Source organism: Populus trichocarpa, chromosome 8 (genome assembly GCF_000002775.5).
Source record: "Populus trichocarpa isolate Nisqually-1 chromosome 8, P.trichocarpa_v4.1, whole genome shotgun sequence".
NCBI classification, from domain to species: domain Eukaryota; kingdom Viridiplantae; phylum Streptophyta; class Magnoliopsida; order Malpighiales; family Salicaceae; genus Populus; species Populus trichocarpa.
In genome coordinates this window covers 8,166,253-8,179,773 of record NC_037292.2, presented here as the reverse complement: position 1 = coordinate 8,179,773, position 13,521 = coordinate 8,166,253, and the positions used below count along the sequence as shown (strand labels likewise).

The following is a 13,521-nucleotide window of genomic DNA, read 5'->3' as shown; positions in this document are numbered from 1 at the left end:
TTTGTCAACATTCTTTGTCTTTCCACATCGGGACCGAGCTATCCTTTTTGAGCCTCTGTTTAACGTTTTACTCTTTCTTGCCATAACTTAAGTGGTGTCAAAGACCCTTCACCTCTGTTGAGGAAAAGAAATAATTATTAAGCACTTAGGACAGAAGTTGTTGCACTTGCACCTAAGAAAGACTTGATGTTCGTAGCGTGTTTTGCGGGGTCATAGCCTTCTTTTCCTCAATAAATAAATATTCTAATATGATAAAAAAAAAACACAAAAATAATTTTAAATTAAAAAAAATACGATTTCGAAAACGTTAACCAAACATGTTTGGATGGACGTTGTAATGGGATTTTGGACTCATAACGGATTAGTACATGGCTATCAAACTCCTAACATGGTTTCGGTAGCTTTCACACAGCGTGCAGTGCATTTGCATTACACTCTACCTTTCCCAGAAATCCCAACCTTTTTTGGTCCAAACATTAAGCACGAATACGCTTCCGATAAGGCCTTGATATTTATTTTGGTGAAGATATTTTAGTATACTGTACTATGCTCCGCAGTATGTTAATAATTTTTTTAAAAATATAAAACAATATAAGAGAATGTTTTTTTTTTTTTTTGGATCTAATAGTCATATTAGACTAAATGATAGGGATTTCGCTGTAATACTAGACCCAATAAACTTGGATTTGGCGGTCATAATAGGCCAAAAAAACTTGAGTCTAGCGGTCACGACATACTTAAGTGTCTTGGATCTTGATGTCATGCCAGTCCTAAGTGATACTTGAGCCTGAATGTTATGCCTAATTAATTTTTTTATATAAAATACATATTTAAATTATCCTTGAAGTATTTTAAACAAAAATTATAATTAATTTTTTTAATAAATTGTTTTTATTGTTTATAAAAAAATATTTAACTACCGTAAAAGTATTCTAAACAAAAATGCTAATTATTTTTTTATATTTTTTTATAAAAAAACATTTAAATTATATTGAAGTATTCTAAACAGAAATCCTAATTAATTTTTATATATATATATATATATAATTTTTTATTAAAAAAAACATTTAAACTACCGTTAAAGTATCATAAACAGAAATCATAATTAATTTTTTATAAAAAAAATATTTAAACTATCATAAATAATTTTTTTATAAATATTTTCTATTTTTTATAAAAACAAATTTACACTATCATTAAAGTATCATAAACATAAATTTAATTAACTTTTTTAATTTTTTATAGGCTCCTGAGTCTAACGGCCATGCCAGATCCAAGAGTTGTCATTTGGGTTTGACAACTATACCAAATTGAAACAAACAATAAATAAACAGAGGATAAATATGCACTTTAATTGTCATGAGAGACAAAAAAAAGAAAAAACACAAATAATCAATAACCGGTGGCAATCCAGCCATAATATGTCTACACGTGCAACGCCATGTGGAAGAGGGTATGTCTGCGCATCTATCTAGATGGCAAATGATCAGATTTGACCACCGAGAAGCATCTCGCGCCTCCTTAATTATACGGGCGTCGCTCACTCGCTGGGGCGTGTGGTACATGCGCCAATAACTTTTTAAATAAACAATAGAAAAAACAATATGACAATACTAAAACGCTCTCATAATTCTTTTAATTACATACCATACCCAAATAAATTTTATTATCACAATCTATAGTAATATATATTTAGAGCTATAGTGAAAACCCTTGCAATTTAGCTTTTTTTTATATAATATTTATATATCACAGGGAGCACATACCTCTTCCACTACTAAGACAAGTTCAACTCTAGAGAGTGTTTGGAAATGCGGGTTAACCCGTGTTTTTAAAAAATTTAAAAAAATATTTTTTTATTAAAAATTAATATTTGTTTTATGTTTTGGATCGTTTTAATGTACTAATCTTAAAAATAATTTTAAAAAAATAAAAAAAATTATTTTGATACATTTAAGAATGAAAAACACTTTAAAAAATAACCACAACCATACTCTCATCCTAACATCAACAAAAAGGGACGTCAGTTTAACCATTAAATTGAATAAAATAGCAAAAGAAGATCTGATGGATTTAAAGTTAATAATCTGATGGGTCTTTTGGGTTTGAAGACTGGTTCTAGGGAAGTTGTGCGTGCCATCTCGGATTCTTTATGTTGGCTAATGTCATTGGTTTTCTTGTTCAATGAGAATGGCACTGTCTCTAGTTCAATATGTATCACGTGAAGGCAACCAAGATCCCTCCTGATTCTGTAAATAATTTTAAATAAGTTCTACATAATGGTCCCCCGGCCTGGGTTAAAAACTATGCAACCTTTGCCTCCCCCAAACAGCAACAACGATGATATGACGACGATGACGACGGCGGCGGCGGCGGCGATTTAAGACGTGATTAACGTTGATGATGACAAAGTCAGTCTAGATAAATTAAACCATATGCATCAGATAGTGTTTGGTTTGGAGTATCGGACCAAAAGGACAAGGATGGATGTAAATAATCATGCTTGTTTAGCTTAAGATGGAGATAGAATTCAAAATTACCTGTCACGGGGATAAAAGTGAGTGAACTTTCTTCCCCTTTTTTTTTAGAGGACACTTGGGACAGAGGCGAAGATAGAAATCATTATAAAATTGAATCCCAAATCTATTTTCATGAACATTATAAGATTTCAAGCCCTGTCCTACACTTTCTAATTCTGTATTTATCTTTATGATATATTTCTAACTTGTTTTTATTTAATTTTGTTATGATATAATGGGATATAACTGGATGATTTAATGACAGCTGAAATTTACTATTAAATGAAAACTAAACAAAGATGATTTTAAAAATAAAAAAAATGATACTGGCACAAGTAGAAGAAACAGGGGAAAAACCAGTACAAAATCAAGAACACCTGAATGGCAAAAGGAAGGAAGATCAGGAAGTGAAGCTTTTTGTAATTTGCTTGTCTGCTTCCTCGATGAATATTGTACGACCATAGCCCCAATTGAAAGTGTGAACAGAATTCTCGAGGAAAAAAAAAAAAAGGTGTGAAAGGAGGATACGCGGATCTTTATGGACAGTGGAGATTGCATCATGACCCCCTTTAAGGCTCTTGTCTCTAGTAATGTCTTTTTTTTAATCAACATGGTTTAATTCTCCGTCATTGTTTAGTATTTCTCTAATCTGGATGCAAGTCACCGGAGATCGTGGAAAATCTCCCTCAACAGGGTCGGTCCCCGTCTGAATATGTCTTAAGTCTTAACCCCCCCGCCCCACCACCGCCCACCCCAACTCTTAACCTATTACTTTATTAATCACATGCATGTTGGTCTCTATGGTGACAGAACTCTCACTTACCAAGCGATTAGGGGACCCCTTTCTCTCAAATCAACCAACACCAATTACCTTCATGTGTGTGTATATATATATATATTTTTTTTTGCCCCAACTTGATATTTTATTATTATTATTATTATCACATAAAAGTTGAAGAATTAATTATGTTATTTATATATAGAGCAATAATGACGAACTAACTAAAGTAGAAGAAATAATTAAGAATATTTAATTAAAGATCAGCAGTCAAGAGTTGCATGTCATGCGCGGTGCTTCTAGTTGTTTGAATTAACTAGATGCTTTCCACGTTCCAACCTATAATTTGACCAGGCTTTTTCATTATTTTTCTAGATCACTAATTAGAATGATGTAATGATCACCCGGGAGGTCTCGGATCACTTGTTTTTTTATTTTTCAAAAAATTCAAAACTACAAATGATTAGCTAGCTTAATTAAGAAATAGAGTTGATTTCCTTATTTTTACAATTGTTATTATTTTACATGCATAAAGAATTTAAAATATAGCTGTTCACATATCATTTTGTATCCCTCATCACCTCAGTATGTATGTATGCATGCATGCATGCATGTATACACAGTTCGAGGGTAGTTTTATACTTAAATGAACCGAGTTGTTTAACGGAGATCCAAGTTTGTGCGAGCGGATATATCAAATCATTTAAATCTAGATTTTTAAAGATAACGGAAATTTGGCTTTCGAATTCTGTGATCTTCGATGGTGCGTGGGGGCTGCTTTCCGATCCTGACAGGCTGTTTGTATCGGCTGTGTATAAAGTTGGATCAAACACAAGCATATATTGGTGGTAAAGATATAAGAACGGAGTGGAGAATCCGTACAAGATGTTCTCTTTCGAAGTCTTTCACAGACTTTGCATTTCTTTTTTTTTTACCATTCCGAAGGACCTTGCAATTCTAGCTACATCCAGTAATCTTTTTTTTGCCGCGCCTAATTCACCTCCTCCTTTCTTTTTTTCTTTGTTTTTCCTTGCAGGATTTAACCTAGCCCATGCATGTCCTGACGACAGTATGCCCTGAGAACTTGTCCTAATGAAGCATGTACAGACGCAAAAGCTCCATGGTTGTTGTGGTCCCTCTGTGACAAACTCAAGGAGACAAAAAGGCTAATGACCACCGGTTTTTTTCCCCTCAGCACGTGGCTGTGGTCCTTCGATAGTCTGGTTTCATCTGCTGTTTATTGTAGGATAATTTGGTTCTACTCTTGAAAATATTTGAGTTTTTTTTAGTTTTAAAATTTTTAAATATTTTATTATAATTTTAATATACTAATATTAAAAATAAAATTTTTAAAATATATTATTTTAATATATTTTCTAATAAAAAATACATTAAAAAGTAACCTCTACTAAACCCGGTATAAATATTTATAAAAAAACAGTTTTTTTTCTCAAATAGTGCATTGCTATGTGAAAAGAAAGTTATAAACTTATATTAAGAGGTCTCTTGCCTCTCTCACGTGTATATATTTTTTTAATTAATATGGGTTACCCTCACGAACTTAATTTGCTAGGTGGTTAGTGTGCGTATTACAAATTAGGAGGGACCACCCTCGAAATATATTTCCACGCCAAGAATTAAACAAAATTGTACATTTTGTCTTTTATTATAACATTAATTGATAACTCTTTTTTTTTAAAAAGGAAGGTGTCCAGAAACATCATCGATTTAGATTACGACATCTTTAATTGTTAATAAGGAAAATTCCTTCTCAATTTACTCAAAATTAACAATTCATTTTTGAGAATGTATGAATATAACTTTTCTGTAAAACAGTAGAAGTTGTGAGTTTTTCTGGACGCGACAGCTTAACATTCACATTAATTAGAGCAATAATTGAAACAGGAATTGATCGATTTTTGTTACGTTACAATTTCTGTGATGATAAGTTTTCATTGCATGATCTGCCCCTCTTGTTTCCATGTGCCAAACTCTTTCCGCGTCAAATACAGGATAATAATTTATTTCAAGTGCAAGCATTTCCTATCAAATTTAATTGTAGTTAATTATTTTTCGGTAAATAAACTATTTAAATATAGATTAATCCTTGTTTCTCTCACGCAATTTAATAATCTTTTTCGTAGTCACATGTAATTCTTTTTTCTTACAATAGAACAATACCTACAATACAAGCAAAAGGTGTTGAAGGTTGTGAGATAAGAAATTGTGTTCAGTAAAAAAACCCTTTTTGTTAATCTTACGATAGAATTCCCTCGATCATTGCCATCTTAATTAGAGTCCTTTCCAGGGGGATCCGATAGAAAACTAGCACGACATGCTATAACGATGAAGCATATAAATCGAGAAATCAATGTCATCTAACTGGCATCGATGGACGGGGACCGAATTTCTCATCGGAGAAATATTTTTTTTAAAAAATAATCACTCTTTTTCGATCGTGAAAAACGTATTAATCTTCACTTGCAGGCGTATTGACTAGTCTCTCGTCTGTTGAGCTCTATAAATTAACAACAATAATAAAAAAAAAAAACTTTGAAAATGTATTTGCTTGTAGTAAGAAGTATTTTCCACAGAGGAGAGGAGAGGAGAGGACCCACCACACATGGCCTTTGAGAAGACCCAAAATCTCCTTCCCACTCTCTAGTCCCGCAAACTTCGACATCCATAGCATCGCCTGCCCTCTAAAACCGAATTCTCTCTCCCTCCCCCCCTATCTTTGGCTATTTATCAAACACCTCTCTATAAATCAAAACCATCATCCTCTGTCTCTCTTAATCACACAACCTAAAACACTGTGAACTCAACCAAAACACACACACAGAGGAAGAGGATAAGATGGGGTTACAAAACCAGCTGAACGATGTGTCTTCTGAATCGATCCCGTTACTCCTTATAGCATTCATAGCCAACTGTGTTGCCTGCCTTCGCTCTTTCTTTTTCAGCGTTTTCCACTCCGTGGGCGTTCACCGATTGGACCAAGCCCACGTTATGGATGATAGGCTGATGGGCTCAATGGGCTCTGGTCTTGCCGGCCTGATCGTGCTTGCCGAGCAGCGTAAACTCAACCGGGTATTTGCTTACAAGTATTGTTGCGGTCGTGATGATGGAAATGACAAGGGAGGATCGGATTGTGTGGTGTGCTTGTGCACGCTAAGGGATGGGGACCAGGTGAGGAAGCTCGATTGCCGCCACGTGTTTCACAAGGAATGTTTTGATGGATGGCTTGATCATCTCAATTTTAACTGCCCTCTTTGTCGGTGGCCGCTTGTTTCCGATGAGCGCGTTGAAGAAACGCGAAGGCGCGTGGGGGAGAACTTAGTGGAGTGGTTCTCCCTGAGATGATGCGTGTTCGTGATGACGACGAGGATGATTATTCGATGATGATGATTGGTGAATGATTTCAGGGATGTTTATTTTTTTTTAATTAGATTGATTTTGAGAGGGTTCGTGGCAGTTTTGACTAGCTATGAACTCTCTTTTTTTTTACTTTTCTTTTTTCTTAGAATTTCTGAGCCACTGTAAATTTTTTGAGAGCCCTTGAGCCCTCGAGGCCTTAGGTTCTTTTCTGTTTTTTTTTTACTGCTGTGCATTTTTCAAGTTTTAGTATTTGTCATCGGAGGGCACTCTCCAACAAACCCTTCTCTTACAAAATCACCATGTTGGTTGGGGCTGCTGTTTAATGATTTCATTTAATTTTTCATGTATTTTATATATCATTATTATTATTTTTTGTTTTCAACGGGACTGGATTATTATGTTTTTTTAATGCAAAAAATTAAGATGGAGATCTGAATTTGGAAACTCTAACCGAACTTTTCAGCTAAAATTTAACTGAACTAGGGTCTTAATTGTTGCTTAAGATAGAAGTCATGTAGTTACAATGGTTCGGGCACTGATTGGACAATGATGATTGGGAAATTGGTTTATCTATAATACCAGATAAATCGACAACAGCAGCAAAAGGACAATTTAGAACCTATCTATCTATCTATCTATCTAGGTTAAGGTCAAGATTTTCAGGCTCTGCCTGCCTGGCTTGAGATGTATAATAGTTTTTCTCAAAATTATAAATGATGTTTTTTAAAATATATTTTTATTATTTTTTAAATGTTGAGTGATATTCCTTTTATATCTGAATTTTTTTATTAAATAAGTATAATTTCTATTTTATAAAATATAATTGATAAATATACTTTATATAATCTTATTTTTTTTTTATTAATTAGAGATGCTGGATCATTGCTAAAGTTATCTTTATAATCTGGCCGGCCCTGTTTTTACGGCAAGCTAGAACCCGTTATCATGTGCTTTTTGCTTCTGACAGGAATGATCATCGTATGCTACCACCGTGTTGAACATGAAAGAGATGGGGTGAGACGAAGGATAGGAATTTGTCGTCAATTTTATTTTTCCTTGTTTCAACTAAACTGGAAAAAGGAGACAGCAGTAATAAACACACGTTGCTGTTATGGTGGGAGACTTTTCTTTTATAAAAAGCTCAGACAGAAAAGTGAAGAAATAGAAAATATTTGGTAATACCACGCTGGTTGAATGTAGAATTTGCTGTCGCCTCCCCAGAAACCCTCGCAAGCATAAATTCTCTATTGCTTTGAAAAAGAATATAGTATTACTATTACTTGTTCTTAACCTCTTAAAGCGAAAGCCCATAATCCCAAAAATCAAAATTTCGGTTCACCAAATTGGTTGTGGGTTGCAATTCGACGAATTCTAACAGCATCACCAAATGGCGGAAGTTCCAAAGACTTGTATTTCGAGTTTGAGCCTTTCGCCGTCTTTGTTTACATTTTAGTTTGATTCTTTGAAAAAAACCAGGAATTAGTTGCAGTTTCAAATTAAAGGTATGGCTCAGGCCCAACTCGATAATCTTTGATAATTATAAAATCCAAATGTAAATGAGAATAAAAATGAAGGGTTCATATGAAAAAATTTACCTGCAGGAAATTGGGAATTGGAAACAAAGGACTTAAAGAATTCAAAACAACGAAGAGTCAACTGAAAGCTTGTACAGCTATGAATAACCGAATTTAGCATAAAAAACGAATCAAGATGCTTGCTATCCTTCCTCATGTGGAGATATTGAAATCATCTGCTACGGTTGACAGAAACTAACATTTGGGAGACCAGTGCACACAGGGTTTCCCACAAGTCTGAGAACATGATAATGAAAATTGAGATTAATGGTGAGTGGTTGAAAGAATTGATTCATTTTTCATAAGAATAAATGTAAGTTCTAGAAACTCGCTTACATTAGTTTGTTTTTGTAGTCAGCTGACAGTGTTACGGCGGAAATCTGGTTGTTCTGCAGATCAACGAGTTGAAGTTGTGGACTAAAGCTGTCATCCAGGTCAAAGGTGCCATTGAATGCATTGTTCCTCAATAGCCTTCCAAATTTTAAATATATGAATGATTAATTTTGCACTTTCTAACAATTTTTTTACTAGCTCAATCGACATTTGGAATCCGAAACAAAACTTACACTTGCTGTATATAGGGAAAGCTGAAGACTTTTGACGTTAAAGTCCCTTGAAGAGGTCCATTTTCTATAACTCTGCACCATAATGGGAATTTCCAAATGAGAAAACAATCTATAGGTTTCTTGTCAATACATTTCTGATGTGATGGAGACTTACAAGGTGGTGAGAGATGGTAAGGTTGAGAACCAATCAGAAGATTCTGAAGAGTCGAAGGAATTGTTACTGAGATCCCTGCAAAAATAAATTATGGATCAGAATTCGGTAACATGAAAAGAACAAGTTAAAAGAACAGAAGGGATCTTCCAATTAAATTGACTTACACGTATCTGAGGGAGTCCATTTTAGTTAAATCTGGTAAAGGGCCCGTAAGTTTATTGTTTGCTAAATTCCTGGGAGTTAGGACGGAAAAAGTATCATCATGTTTAACAGACCGAAACCACTTGCCTTTATAAATTGTGCGAGTAGATTAAAAGTACCCACAATTCATTGAGATTCGTGAGGTTGTTCAGATTTTTTAGAACCTCCCCAGATAAAGCATTTCTATTGAGTCGACTGCGGCAAACAAAATGAATTATATCAGTCCTAATTGAGCTCGCAACGAGGAAGACAAAACCGGGGCAGTTTTCACTTACAGAACCTCGAGTCTGAACTAGACCTAATGTGGAAGGAATTTCTCCTTCAAGTCGATTCCCATCGAACAATCTGTCATCAAAGAATCACAAATCAATTAGAAGGGCAGAATTGGGGTGAAATAACATACTTGAGGAACAAAACCATCATGTCGTTACCAACTTACACGTGTATCAGCATCATATCAGAGCTGAAAAGTTCAGGTGGAATGAAGCCTGAAAGCTGGTTTCTATTGAAATGGCTGCAAATTCAGAAAATTAGCTATTATTTATGCATCAGGCATTAATTAACTGCACTTATAGAAACATTTAAATACAATGCTGCCTCATCTTCCACATTGAAGGTGTTTAGGAAAAATTTGCTCACAAGTGCTTAGCATTTAGTAGCTGGTCCAAGCCTGGGCTGGAGTTCTTGGAGATTGGGATTGTTCCTGTCAATTGATTTTCTGCAAGGTCCAGCCAGTAGAGTTTGGAGAGTTTACCGAGCGAAGCGGGGATTCTACCAGATAAAATGTTTGAGTTGAGAGCCCTGTAAACAAGGTTAGTGTTTAATATAGTGAAGATATAGCATCCCTGTTGATTCATGTATTCATAATTATCACAAGTTTAACGACTCTTACAAGAAGGATAGCTCAGCAAGATTGCCCAGCTCATCTGGAATACTACCACTGAAGCCACAGCCAGCAAGAATTCTGAAAAGGCGCATGAAATACAGTTGCTATGATATGTTCAAGGAAGAAGTATATATGCCGGCTGACCATGTAGAAAATTGAGTACTTCATCTTACAGGATTTTCAAGTTTTTCAGATCTCCTAACCGTGGAGTGAGGGATCCTGTAACGTTTGGATTAAATGACAGGTCCCTGCAATAAAAATACCTCAAAGCTTGAATGTTAAGATTTTAAGATAGATTATTGCACGCATCTGACCATTTGTGGAAATATGTAATGTTTCAATGCTTAATTATTAGCAACCTTGCTAAGGTAGAACTACAATTTGAATTTGCTTAAAATAAAGAAAATAGGTAACTTACAAGGATCTCAATTCGGTTAGTCCTCCAATACGATCACTTAGATTCCCTGCGAGGCTCATGCATGGTAACTTCCTGAAATGTATAAAATTCTTACTGATGATCAGAATGATCTTGCTCTTGATCAATCTTTAGACACGGTGAATAATAATTAGTTACTGATCATGATGAGGGATTCAGCACTGACAATGAAGTGATCCTTGAATTGTTGCATGTAACTCCTACCCATGGTGCTCCGCATGGATCTTCGGTCTGATCCCAGCTTGGTGGTGTATTTTGCCAATGACTCTTGAGGGATTGGAGTTCTGCCGCTGCAAATACCACACAAAACCATTGCTCAAATCATAAACTACTGGTTGTTGGCTTGATAACATGCAGTTGGAAATGAGATAAATCCAATATAGACGATAAAATATGGATCGTAATCATAATAATAGAAATATCAAAGAAATAAAATGAAGTTACAAGAAGAAGAGGATAGAGGAAGGAAAGCTGTTCAATTACCATCACCAGGGTCTGTGGCAGAGAGATTGAGATGAATTCCAGAAGCAAAGAAAGAAAGGAGGAAGAGCAACTGGGCTGTGGCTCTAAATCCCATGGCTGCAGTATTGAGTGAGCTGTCGAGTTAATTTCAAGCTATATACTACCACCATCAACTACGTACCAGAAGAACTCTAGCAGTGATCTAAATTGGAGCCGGCCTGGCCTTATTTGCCTCCTTGTTCCCCCTAACATACTTACCAGGAAATTGGCCATAGTTAGACTGCATCATTGTCACCTCTTTCCTTCTCTATGCCTCTTTCATAATCATTATTAGCATAAAACAAATTTAATTTGGACGTACGTTTTCATGTTTCCTCTACCATTATTGTTTTTGAGCGGCCAAATGACAATGGTAGATGTTTTCTTTCCCGTATCGATTCTTGGAATGCCCGCTGTTATTTTTGTTTTCCATTAATGCTGTCCATTCCAACAAGTATTCCATGATTTAATCGAAACACAAATACTCCAAGACATCGACTGAGTTGACCCCTTGTAACCTTAACAATTATGTTTTTTAGTGCAAAAGCGTCAAAGCATAATTCTGCCTCTCCATTTGTTATCCTACTGTTTATCCAATCCCCCACCCATCTTTCTTGGAGAAAAGAAGCCATGACCAAATGACAAAAATGATCATGGCTGACAGTCTCAGTCTCAGCCCTCCAAAGTATCAAATGAACAGCAAATTGAAATAGGTAGATTAAGAGCGTTATGCTTCCTAAATACTCCGAATATTACAAGCTTCCTTTTGTATAGTGTATGGGGATGTCTGTACGGGTATGGACTGGTCCTCCAAGTGGGAAGAGGATAACGATGGTCGTGTGGAATAGACAATCATCCATGGCTTCTATATCTTCATATTTCAGTGACACCTGGACCCAAATCACCAGCAGTGATCAATGCCCGTGACGTCCTGGCGGTCTGACTCTATGAATCTCTCACACATTTTGATTAATTTGTGTGAGCAAAAAAAAAAAAAAACACTGATAACAGGGAACTTCAATTTGAAGCATTCAACAATGACTTCAGTTCGACATCAACTTACAAAATCTGTTGAATCCCACGCATGAAAGATGTTCGTCCTGACACCACAGTAGCTAGCATGTGGATTGGAGTATTATGAACACATGACATTACAAAATGGAATACAGCTTTATATATATTTGTAAGAAAATACTTATCAAAAGAGAAAGGGAACAGGAAAGGGTAAAGAAATTAAAATGAAAATAGAATGACATAAACGAAGGATATAGTTACATGTAACCATTTTTTTCCCCTTACAATGAAGATTATCCTTAAATCAGATTATGTATCAACTGAGACTATGTCTTTTATCATATAATGTTAAAGACATGTTATTCACATTCAGTCCTGTGTGTTAGATTTTTTTAAATGCACCTCCTTTATTTTCTGGATAAATTCGTGGTGTTATAAATACGAGGATTTTAGTACTTTGTTCAGGAAACAGAGAAAATGTTAAACAGAACAGGATCGAAACAGTGAGGCTAATACTTGCATACCAAACCCAATAGCGAGGTTCTAACTAGTAAAGAAAGGTTGGGGTAGGCTTGGTCTATTTACAAATTAAACAGAGTTTGAGATCTTGATTGAGAGGTGTCAGCTCCTGATGGGCTAATAATTACCCAATGGAAAGTAGGTTTGGCCCGTTGAAATTAGGGCAATCTAGTTTCCTCTCTCGGTCCACTTGCCTATCATAGAGCTAACCATTTGGTCTATGGACCTTTTCGTTCTGGGGTAACTACAAATTAATCCCCAAACAATTATAGATTCCACAGGTCAGTCCCCATTTAATGTGTTGTATCTAAATCAGTCCCCGCAGCTAAAACAAAAACCCGACCCATTAAAAACCAAGTGTAATGACCCTGCAAATATTGATCAAGCTGATGCATCGTGAATTGATCCAGCTAAAACAAATGTGTTTTCATGCGCATGGTTTATGAATATAATCCTCTTTTTCTTGATTATTAAATGACACAACAAGTCAAGATTACTAGAGCCCTTGTTCAGCAGCTGGAAGAGATTGATTAACACTCCAGTTTCTCTTAGAAATCTCAAGAATCTCTCATACTTTGACAGACAAGCTCGAAATGTACCCAACACTTCCTCATGATCAAAACCCACTTCTCCATTATTTGATTATACTAAACCCAATCAACTGAAAACCAAGCCCGTGAGATAGATTCCAATGTTTGAATTTATTGATTGTTTTAAACTCAGAATAGACACAGCAATTATTGGTCCTTAAAGAAATTTATATTTGGTGAATTGGTCGTGGAAATTAAAGAAAGGATTAAATTGCAAAGAAATATTAAATATAGAGATTTATATTTGGTGATTAACTAATTATCTGGCAAAGAACATAATGGTTACATAATAATACCACGTAATAAATGTTGGCTGGTAAGGTAAATTGATCTCCCACGTATATTGACCATTGTGGTCATACGTTAATCATTAAGCTTCAAGCCATTGACTTGGTGGACTAGCAT

General features: G+C 35.2%; 2 protein-coding genes across 2 annotated transcripts; one reads left to right on the top strand and one right to left on the bottom strand.

The window, feature by feature from the left end:
- Positions 1–5,903: 5,903 nt before the first annotated feature.
- On the top strand, positions 5,904–7,057 carry LOC7482861 (E3 ubiquitin-protein ligase RHA2A). Its single transcript, XM_002312383.4, has one exon. It carries the CDS (start codon positions 6,154–6,156, stop codon positions 6,658–6,660), a length of 507 nt encoding a protein of 168 aa, XP_002312419.1. The 5' UTR covers positions 5,904–6,153; the 3' UTR covers positions 6,661–7,057.
- A 1,097-nt stretch (positions 7,058–8,154) lies between these two features.
- On the bottom strand, positions 8,155–9,474 carry LOC7488378 (leucine-rich repeat receptor protein kinase HPCA1-like). Its single transcript, XM_052455081.1, has 5 exons — positions 9,134–9,474; positions 8,970–9,044; positions 8,816–8,887; positions 8,586–8,720; positions 8,155–8,486 (listed from the first exon to the last, which is right to left on the bottom strand). The coding sequence occupies exons 1-5, from the start codon at positions 9,151–9,153 to the stop codon at positions 8,429–8,431; spliced, it is 360 nt and encodes a 119-aa protein (XP_052311041.1). The 5' UTR covers positions 9,154–9,474; the 3' UTR covers positions 8,155–8,428.
- Positions 9,475–13,521: the final 4,047 nt, after the last annotated feature.

Excerpts from the sequence above, each read along its gene's own strand:
- LOC7482861 (XM_002312383.4), top strand. The coding sequence starts at position 6,154 with ATGGGGTTACAAAACCAGCTGAACGATGTGTCTTCTGAATCGATCCCG.
- LOC7488378 (XM_052455081.1), bottom strand. The coding sequence starts at position 9,153 with ATGGACTCCCTCAGATACGT. Across the intron at positions 8,721-8,815 it reads TTTCCCTATATACAGCAAGT|GCTATTGAGGAACAATGCAT; the intron begins GTAAGTTTTGTT and ends AAAATTTGGAAG. Across the intron at positions 8,487-8,585 it reads GACTACAAAAACAAACTAAT|ACTTGTGGGAAACCCTGTGT; the intron begins GTAAGCGAGTTT and ends TCATGTTCTCAG.